At 46.9% G+C, this 10,679-nt stretch overlaps 1 protein-coding gene across 2 annotated transcripts in view; it reads left to right on the top strand.

Moving 5' to 3' along the window:
- The first annotated feature begins 2,376 nt into the window (after positions 1–2,376).
- Positions 2,377–10,679, top strand: part of Chst10 (carbohydrate sulfotransferase 10) — a 29,622-nt gene continuing 21,319 nt past the window's right edge. The window contains exons 1-2 of one of the 2 annotated variants that reach the window (XM_029539384.1): positions 2,401–2,643; positions 4,457–4,562. In XM_029539384.1, coding sequence (XP_029395244.1) covers positions 4,541–4,562 — 22 coding nt within the window. In that variant the 5' untranslated portion in view covers positions 2,401–2,643; positions 4,457–4,540. Of the gene's footprint in view, positions 2,644–4,456; positions 4,563–10,679 lie in introns of both variants that reach the window. The other variant, XM_021198346.1, reaches the window with a different exon arrangement.

Raw genomic sequence — 10,679 nt, 5'->3', positions numbered from 1 at the left:
TGGAACTCTTGAGGGAGGCGGGGAGTTCTTCTCATCGAAAACACAACATTCTTTTAATTTGTTGGGTTTTTTGTTTTGTTTTTTGTTTTTGTACAAAACACTTATATACTATACACTGCTGAGGGTTCAACTAGACTTAATTTTATAAAAACACAGTTCAAGGTACAGACTCATACATATAAATCAAGGGAAGGACTGACCATCTAAGCAGGAGATAAAATGGCTCCACAAAAGAGAGTCTCAGTAACTTGGGTCAGGCTCGTAACTGGAGATGTGCTCTGAGATTTCTTGCCAGTATTTCCTAGGAGCCATGGGTTTCCCCAGCGCTTAGCAGAACATGTTCAAGGGGTTGTCAAGGTTGTGTTCCCTTAGTGTGTTCTGCTTAGGGAGAAAGATGGTCCTGGTAACAGACAGGTCAGACCACTTGTTTGGGGATGACCAGGCAGATGTTAGAGTGGTTGCAGACATGAGGAACTTCACTGTGGATGTGTGGTGAGGGTAGCCACTGGGGAACTCCAGAGATCTTCATTCATGGTATCAGCTTTGTGGATCTTCATTCATTGTATCAGCTTTGTGGATCTTCATTCATTGTATAAGCTTCATGGATCTTCATTCATTGTATCAGCTTCATGGATGGTCCCTGCTTCATTTGAAAATAATTGTCTGAATGTCTCCTGCTGTAGCCTGTTATTCAGCCTCAACAGCCTCAACCTATGCCACTTGGAGCCAGTGGATCCCAGGTTCCTCGTTTTAACATTACAAAGAACGACCATCAAGGAGAGTAGAGAAAAGCTAGCAAATCTTTATCGAGGCAGAGATGCAGAGAACTCGAAAGGAATTTGCCAATGTGGCCTTGACTGGATCCCCTTTTATACTCAGAATTAAGCCTGACTGGGTGGAGCTGAGAGGCTCCTCTGAAGTGAATGGATGTGGGGGGAAGGTAAGAGAGAGATCAAGGCTCAGGAAAAGCCTGATAGTAGGAGGCCAGCTAAGGAAGACCCACCAGAAGTTCTGGGGTGGCAAGATGAGGGAGGGACTGAAGAGCCAGGAGCTGAGGTGGGCAAGGACTGGCCAGCCATTGTCAGAACAAAAGTCAGTCATAATCTTAATAAATTGGGCCTTTTAAAACTCACAGCTTCTGAGTGAAATGTACAGAAAACGGATTTCCGAATCACACAGATGCTGTCTTCTGGGAGCATGGCTCAGTCCTTGTGGGCAGGAGAGCAGCCTCGGAGCTAATGTCACAGGTTATGGGATCTCCTCCCCATCCACTGTCTGTGTTGTGTTCCTGGGGAGGCTTCCTGTCTGCAGATGACTCCTTCTGAGAAAAGTTCACTGAGAAACCAGCCCTGCCAGTTTGTAAAGGGTTTTCTCCAGACATTTCTTACCTAACTGTGTGTGTGTGTGTGTGTGTGTGTGTGTGAGAGAGAGAGAGAGAGAGAGAGAGAGAGAGAGAGAGAGAGAGAGAGAGAGAGAGAGACTGTATAGACCTGGAAGTTGTTCTGTAGACCAGGCTGGACTAGGTAGGACTCAAGAATTTGCCTACCTCTGCCTCCCTATACCAGGATTAAAGTGAGCCACCATGCCCAGCTAACCAACCAGGATGGTTAAGAAACTATGAATGGGGCTGGAGAGATGGCACAACAGTTAAAAGAGGTGGTACCACCTTTGCAGAGGCCCTGAGTTCAGTTCCTAGCACCCACACTGGGTAGCTCACAACTCCCTTAAGTCCTGCTGAAAGGGATCCCACACTTTTCCTGACTCTGTGGGTCCTATATTCAAGTACACACACACACACACACACACACACACACACACACACACACACACACGCAAACATAATTAAAAATAATAAAAGTAAATTCTTTAAAAAAAAAAAAATCTATGGATAGAGGAAGGTATGGTACCCAACATTTACCATGCCCTGCATCCCTAAGGCTGAGACAGGAGGATTGTCTCCCACTGGAGGTCAACCTGAGCTTCGGAATGAGTTCCAGTCAAGCCTGCACTCTATTGAGGCATGGTCTTTTAAAAAGAAAAAACAAAAAAACAGAATAGAAACAAATACAAATAACTAAGGAAGAATAAAGATTTGTACTATACCAAAGCTCAAGCGATCTAACCTTTTCCTAGGTCAAAAAAAATTTTTTTTAAAAAATGATTGTTGATCTACTTATGTGTTTTATTATCGTTGACATTGTTGCGTTTTCCTAAGTTTTGGATTTCCTTTGCCTTCTCCAAGGTATTTTCTGGCGCAGTGGGGCTGGGTTGGTGCATCTGTACAGTTTCTCCACAGGCCAATGGGGACCAGGAGGCCTGGGATGGTGGGTGCGCGGTGCGTCCTCCTGGCTTCCTGCAACGTGGACGCGCGCGCGTGCACAGCGGTGGCGGCGGCGACGCGCAGGACCAGGCCCACACTCCCGGGCGGCGGTGGGCGGCGGTCTTGCACCCCGGAGCTCGCACGCACCGGGCTTCCTCCTTCCGGCGTGGCTGCACCCCCGCACCCCGCAGGAGGGCAGGCGGATAGCGGCGCGGAGGTCTGGGCGGAGCCCGCCTCCGGGGCTCCGGGGACGCCCACAGGCCCCGCGAGGCCCGAGCAGAGCGCCAGCGGCGGGGAGGAGCGCGAGTGCGGATGCACGGAGGGTGAGCTGGGAACCCGGGGGTGGCGGGTCTCAATGAGGTGCTGTCCCCCACCCCTATGTCGGGTAGACAGAAGAGTGGTGGACTCGATTTTCCTCAGCGAGCTACCTCGGTGTGTGCTGGGGCGACTTAAAGACATCCCTGGATGGAGAGATTCCTGGGAAGAGCCTTCATCACTTAATTATGCAACGAGGCGGCGTCCTTGTGCTGGATGCAGTGATGAATGGAATCGATACTTGAACCGTCCATCGTCTACCTTTGCCATCCATGGAGACTTGCATTTGTAAATGTGGGGTGGGCTGGGAAGAGGAGGTTTTCCCGCTTGGGTTCCAGGAGCGTGCTGGGAAGGAGGAGTGGAGGGAGGAACCTGTGCAGCCTTTGCGAGGGAGCGCATGGTTGAGCGCGGCTCCCGGGGCGCTAGGGAAGGAGGTCCTGCGTGCTGTCCCTTACCTTCTCCAAGAGGTCTGTCAGAAGTTGGAGGTCTAGGCATCAACTAGTGCACTTTCTGGCTGGAAAGATGAAACAGGTTTTCCAAAGGCTGGTGCTTTTTCGTTCTCCAAGTCTATTCAAGGCAGGAAAGGGCAGGGCAGTGAATACGAAGTAGCTCAGCCAGGTTCTGGTTAGCCACAAGGAGTTGGGTTTTTGCACTGGTCTGTTGGAACTGCCAGAGTAGGATATGTCTTGAGACGTTCTTAAAATGAGACAGCTCAGCTTCGTTCCGGCTTGCTGACCACTAGCCACGACTTCATCTTTTCTAAGTGACTGGGTTAAAAAGAAAAGACACAAAGAGAGAAATGACATTCTACCTTCCGCCGTCCCCAGGATAATTAGTACATAGTTTATCTTGAAGCAGAATTGGAGATTCAAGATGAAAAGAAAAATCTTTCCATGTTTGCTCTTGACCCCGAAGAACAGAAGAAATTCCCAAGAAGGCCTTCCCTTCCTGGAAAGAAAAACAGAGTTTTGTTTGTTTGCTTGCTTGCTTGTTTTGTTTTTGCAAAGTTGAACAAAGAGCATGAGAAAGCACTTGCAAGTATTCTGTGCCACTTGCAGTAATATTTGGGTCAGTTTTGAAGAATTAGGAGAGAGCCAGGAACACGATGGGGAGAGAGGTCTATATAAGACCTTGAACTTGAGATCTTCCGAACCAGACAGTTTTCTCATCACACAGTCTGGAATTGTTTAAGCTATGTGAGGTGAGCTTACCGCTGAGGTTTTTCTTTTTTAGAATAAAGACCATTGTTTGTTTATTGTGCCAACAACCCTACCTATGATTTCTCTAATCCCACGAGGTTGACGTTTATCCCATTATTCATTTATCAAATGACGTTTGTCTAGAATCTGCCAGATGCTAAGGCCTTGACAGAACCCAGAGTGTATCTGTCATTGGAATAACCCATGATTCTGTATAAAAAATTATTTACCCAACATCTAGCAACTAAAACAGTGGAATTGGCTTATTCATGATAAAAATATTTCATTAGTAATTTTAATTTTCATTCCGAATCACAGGGATGGTTCTTAAATAGCTGGCTCTTATACCACATTTTAAATATATTCTTGCTTATCAAGAAATACAGATGCTGCCTGCTTCCTGTGAGGAACCTGTTCTAGAAAATATGCATGAGTATTCCAACTGTTTCCCGTAGAAACTAAGTTATATTAAGAAAGTTGATCTAACTTTGATGGGTGGTTTTATTACTTGTTTTTGGTCTTTTGTTTTTGAGATGGGGTTTATGTAGCCCATTCTGGCTTCAAGCTGTGCATCTGAGGATGGCCTTGAATTCTCACTGTTATTTCAAATCACCCCACACAGTGACAGAGGGACCATAAACCTCAAGAGGAACAAGTCCAGCTTGGGAATGTGACGCCTCCAAACCCAGGCCGCAGATGGTCCGTGATGGAAAATGTGAACCCGTCAGGTAGTTAAGATCATGGCTATTCAATATCCGCCTCCTTTCTCTCCTATATAGACAAGGGAACTTAAACACCTAGTGATGGCTGTGTACATGCACATTCAGAAATGGTTCCTGAAATGTAATAGGGGCATGCATTGCAGCTAGCACTGGGTTCATTACCTGATGTACAGTCTCTGGACACTCTCCCTTACTCCAAGCTTCTGCCTCGACCATCTTGTATCTCTCAGTGGACAGAGTTAGGATGTTTTCTTCTGCTAACCAAGGACAAATGCATCCTTCTAAGGCAGGATTGGGAGGGCAGCAGCAGAGAAGACAGAGGAGAATTCTGAACTGCCATCCAGAAAATCGTGCACAGTGAATTTAGAAGCTCAATGGCCTGTGATAGAACTCTCTATGTAGACACATTCATACACTGTCCTGTGCTTTAATAAGTTGTAGTTTGATAAATTTTGTTGCTACATCACAATTCAAAATTTAAAAGTATGGGAGCGGGGGTAATATCCCCTTGTTCTGGCCTCGGGCCTGGTTCTCTTTTCCCCAGTGTCCCTCCAAGCCTAGCAGCTCCTTGCTATTACCAGGCTGTGTGACGTTACCTTTGGGTCTGTAAGTGTTGCAAAAGTTCAGCATTGTAACTATGGAGTCAGAGGTGTGGTGGAGTAAGGACCCAGCCTCCACCTCTTCCACAGCTGCCGCAGCTCTGCTCCTCCACAGCTGCCTCAGCTCTGCTCCGGCTTAGGAGGGACACTGACCTCCTTGTAGCTTTCAGGTTCTAGAACCTAGATTTCCCATTCAACTTTTCCTCATTGACTCCATTTCTTCTGTCACCAGTTTTTGTTTGTAATCAAAATTAGCTTTCTTATAGCCGAGTGTGCATTCAAAGATGCAGGTTCAGGCGTTTTTCCCACCCAGGTGTTTAGATGGGCTCACTGTAAACAGGAAGCTGAGATCTCCATATGGTCTTGGTATGAAAATGTTCAGGGCCATCATCAGGGCTAGCAGATTATTCTTTTCTGGTGTTTGTAATAGGTGCACACTTTTATTTATTTTGCACATACCCTGTACATGCATGTGTGTGTGCACTCAGGAATCTGTGCCTGTGTGTGTGTGTGTGTGTGTGTGTGTGTGTTTACAAGTATATATGTGGCAAGGCACAGCATGTGGAGGTCAAAGGACAACTTCTGAGAACCAGTTTTTTCTTCCACCATGTGAATCCTTCAGGCCTGTCGATCACTTCTACCCCTGAACCACCTCACTGGTCCAATTTGTGCATTTTTAAAGACTGACATCCTAGAATTGGGAGTCACACAAAGGCCGGTACACTAAAGCAAAGAAGCTGCATTGAACAGGGGCTGCAGTGCATGGCAGGCCAGCCCCTTCCTGAGTGAAGTGCTGGTGGTATGTACCAAAAGTCCTCAGAGCCCTGTCAGTATGTAAAAAGGAGCCTCGGATCAATTGGGGTGATAAAAATGTATTCAAGCTTAGAGGGAGATGCTGGTGTTTGGGGGGCAAGCAACAGTTTGCTGAATAGTAACTTTCTGTCTTTTAAACTAGTGCTGAAAAACAAAGACAAAACACATAGGTCATTCCTCGCTCAATTAACTGCAAAATAATTTCTTCCTATCTTTGAGAACATACGTTCAGACTAGTGAACCAGGGTACAAAGCACCAACAACTGAACTGAGAAATCTCATCTCTGCCAGAGAGCTGAACCTTATAGAACAGGGAGTCCAGGATCAGGCCTTGTGCTGCCTGAACTAGTCCTCAGTGAGAATGGCCGTGCCCTGTCAGTCCTGTGGACTGCTTGCCCCCTGCTTACACGTGTCTGTCTCTTTGCCCACCCTTGAATGGTGTAGCCAGCAGCAGCTCCCAGTTACCTAGGTGTGGCCTAGAGATGGTGTCCCAGGCAAGTGGGCACACCCAGTGTTGAGTGTGGTGGCAGGCATGTTCTCCACTATATCTGTCTCTCTGAAATGAATGACAACTACTTTTAACACCACTCTATCCCTTCCCCCAAGGCCCTAGCCTTCCCTCCCCCACCCTTCCCAGTTACTGATCTGCACAGATCTTTCACCTAGCACACGAGCCTCTCTTATTAGCATTCAGTACTGGAGCGGGGAGCATGTGTTGTTGCTGTGTTCCAAGGGCTCTGACGGCAGTTGGTGTATTCCTGAATGAGTGACTGGCTAAAGCCTGTATAAACAGAGCTGACTGGGCTTGTGTGCCACAGGACCGTTTTTAAAGAGCGTTTTTCTAAACCAGCTAGACAGAATGTGATGGATGAGATCAGTCTGGATCAAATGGTGGGAGAGGCTTTGTGCTTCAACAGCAGGGGAACATGGACAGCTGAGACAAATGAATCTACAGGCATCCCTTCTTTAAAATGCAGGAGAGAGAAAGGTGCATCCGAAGATGGTACCTGCACTGTGGCTGTCACTGGCGATGACAGATGTTCTTGTGTGTGCTGCCTCTCCTTTGTTTGAGAGAGAAGAGGGGTGCAGGCTTTTCGTGGGCACTGTTGTTCTTTTCTCCCCAGCTCCCTTCCTCCGTACAAGTCACCAGTTCTGTGTGTGGGTTTTCAGAGCCCACCCCCTGGCTCGTTGGCATCTTGACTTGTGTACCACTTAAGGACTGGAAGGAGAAAGGCTCCGAAGATGGATATGCCAGCTCCCGAGGGGCTGGGGTTCTGTATGCAGGAGCACACTGTGCCCAAAACAGTGTGAGACACACTCAACTCTGCCACCACCATTAGTTAGCGGCAAGTGGCATAGTGGGGCTCTATCGGCTCCTTGAACAACGGGGAGTTAATGGCAGCAAATGCCAGGCCTTTTGAAGGCTATTTATCACCTAGTTACAGGGAACCGCTAGCCTTTTGTGGAACCCTGAAGGAAAGCTGCATGCCAGGTCCCAGTCCCCTTGCAGCTGGACATTGTGAGCCTGGACCTTAACAGCTTGGGATGGTGGCAAGCCTCAGGGAGAAGGTCTGTATTTAGGGACACAGTTCAGACAATAGGGCATACTTAGAGAAGCGAGGCTGAAGGAATTGGGGGTACTTTTTTTTTGCTTAGAAAATAGGGCATGTTGCCATAGGGTTTCTTTCTCTGTGGGCATCACATCTTAACTCCACAGTGTCTACTTACCCATAGATGGTGGAGCTGGAAAAGAATCTACTTGGGACCATGATGGAAGATGGTCTTAGATTCTAATTAAACTGTTTTTCAGTCATTGATCAAGAACACACTTAATTCAGAGCATCTGTGGACTGCTGTGGCTCCGTGAGATTTTACAACAGTTCTGAAAATGGAGGGAGAGAAGCCATTCCTCCGGAATACGCCAATAATCGAATTTTAATGAGTTCCCCAGGGGATTCACATGGACACTGGAGTTTGAGGAAAGCCTGAGGTGGGGGGGGGGGTGGCTAGACCAGCAGTTCCCTGTCTCAGCTGCTCATGAGAGTCTTGTTGCAGAGTTTAGAAACCTGCTTTGGCGTCACCTCCATTGATTTGCCCATACCTGGGGCATTGCTGTTGGTCAGGATTGCTGTAATGATTCTAACATAGAGCCAAGACTGACAGCCACTGGCCTCAACTAATGAGCCAGATTCATTAGTTAGATGCCACTATAATCAGCAAGGAAATCATACCATGGTGAGGGAGGTACGCTTTTCTCCAGGACCTATCAAAAACCTTACATACTTTATACTGTGGGTCTTTTCACAAGCTCACTCACTGGTGTGATGGGGTGGGGCATGCTTGCATGTGTGCACAAATATAGTGAGCTCAGGGGTGAACCTTGGGTATCATTCCTTGGTTTTTATTTAATTTATTTAATTTAACTGTATATGTACCATTGGTATTCAGTTCCCTGGGGCAGTCAGAAGATGATGTCTGATCCCCCTGAAACGAGCTAGAAACAGTTGTAAGCCAATAGATGTGCATACCAGGAACTGAACTTGGGTCCTCTGTAAGAGCCCTACCTTGTTTTGGTTTTGGCTTTGGTTGAGACTCTCTCTCTCTCTCTCTCTCTCTCTCTCTCTCTCTCTCTCTCTCACCTGGAGCCCATTACTGGGGTTAGGATAGCTAGCCAGTGTGCTCAGAGACCTTGCTGGCCCTGGCTCCCCAGCTCTGGGATTGCAAGCCTGCGTCTCTGTGCTCAGCGCTTCTTTGTAGGTTCTGGAGATCAGACTCTGGTCCCCGTGCAACAAGCACTTGGCTGTCTGAGCTTCTTCCCAGCACCTCACTCTGGTGTTTAGAGATAGAGGTGTAGACCAAACACTTGGTCAGGTTGGTTTATATTCATTAGAACGTCCCCTCCTCTACAAATGGAAATAGACCATTGTCAAATGAACATTTGCTCTTTCTATCTTTGGGCTTTTAAAAGAAAATTTAAAATCAGACCTCCACCACCACACCACACCCTTTTCTTTATGTCTCTCTTCCTTGTCAGGAAAACAAACAAACAAACACAACCGGGATCCTGTAAAAACTCTTAGGGGCTAGTGTTGGCTGAGTCTCTTTTTCTCTGTCTCAACTGTGTCTTGAGCCACGAGCCTTCCTTCCTCTCAAGTTAATCACAAGCATGTCCCCTGGCATGGAACCTGTCCTTTTCCCTCCTCTGGTGAGGGCCTTCTGCCCAGGTCACAACCTCCTGCACTTTCTTATAGTACTACCTCTCGCCAGCATCATCAGATACCATATTTCCGCTTCCTGTGGGTTTGTTAGATTTGAGATCCTGCAAGGTCATGTGAGACTTTTGTATCTGTAACCCCGTTTTATCAGATGAGAGAACATATGCTTTCATGGTGAATTGGAGAGTGATCTCTTTTTTAATTACTTTGTCCATTAAACTTGCATACACAAGCATATGTTCATGCCAAAAAGATAAAGTAAAACACAGCTGTCACTTCAAAGGAAATATCAAATAGTTGTTCTGGGGATCAGGAGATAGCTCAGCAGTTAAGAACACCGGCTGCTCTTCCAGAGGACCCAGGTTCAATTCCCAGCAACCACATGGTCACTCACAACCATCTGTGACTCCAGTTCCAGGGGATCTGACACCCTCACCTACACACAGGTAAAACCCATGTACAACCCATGTACAGAAAAATAAATCATTAAAGTTGTAAGAAAAAAGAAATAGTTGTTCTAGGGATGAATATGAATGACCGTAGCCTGGGGACAGTGATTCAAATATCACATTCTAACTAGTAACAGTTTCATCAAGTTTTATAGAGACAAAAAAAAAAATCAAGACCATTTTCAAATACACCAACGTCATCTATGGCAAAGTAGGGCAATCTCTGCTATAAGCCTCTGTCCCATGCTAGTTGGAGGCATGTTTCGCCTTCCAGTTGATGGTAGCTAGGGGTCTGACTGTACAGTCACAAGGATGCACGTGAGTACTCAGCATGCCGAAGATAGTCCAGGGGCATTTGCGTGGAGACCTGTGGCAGTCCAGCTCTCCATAGACCCCAGAGCTTACTGTTTTTAAAACGATTTATTGTTTCTGTGTATGCCTGCGTCTCTGTGCTTGTATGTGCAGGTGCAGGTGCCCACAGAGACCAGATGTTGGTGTTGGATCCCCTGGAGTTGGAGTGACAGGTGACTGGGAGCTGCCCAACATGGGTGCTGGGAATTGAACTTGGGTCCTCCAGAAGAGCAGCCAGTGCTCTCCCAGTAGCTGAGCCGTCTCTCCAGCCCCTCATGGACGTTTTAAGTCAGAACAGTTAACATTGGTGTGGCTTGGCTTTTCTTTTCTTTTCTTTTCTCTTCTTTTCTTTTCTTTTTTCTGGAAACTTTCCAGCCACCTCACTTCTAGGGCCCTGTGTTATAAAGAGGAGTAACATAGGAACCGAGAGGAATGAGTGCTTTGAGAAAGGACCAGGCTGCAGTCGCACTGGCTGGCTCACATTGTATGCATCTGGGGGCCAAGGTCCGGTTTGGGTTTTAACTGTGTTACCTTGACTCACAGCGTTTTCCCCTTGTGTCCCTGTTAACCACTCTGTTTTCTCACTGTACTGGTTAATTTTGTGTCAACTTGACACAAGCTGGAGTTATCACAGAGAAAGGAGCTTCAGTTGGGGAAATGCCTCCATGAGATCCAGCTGCAAGGCATTTTCTCAAT

This window comes from Mus pahari, chromosome 5, assembly GCF_900095145.1.
Source record: "Mus pahari chromosome 5, PAHARI_EIJ_v1.1, whole genome shotgun sequence".
Lineage (NCBI taxonomy): Eukaryota > Metazoa > Chordata > Mammalia > Rodentia > Muridae > Mus > Mus pahari.
The sequence above is the reverse complement of the archived record's forward strand: the minus strand, read 5'-3'. Positions and strand labels throughout refer to the sequence as shown.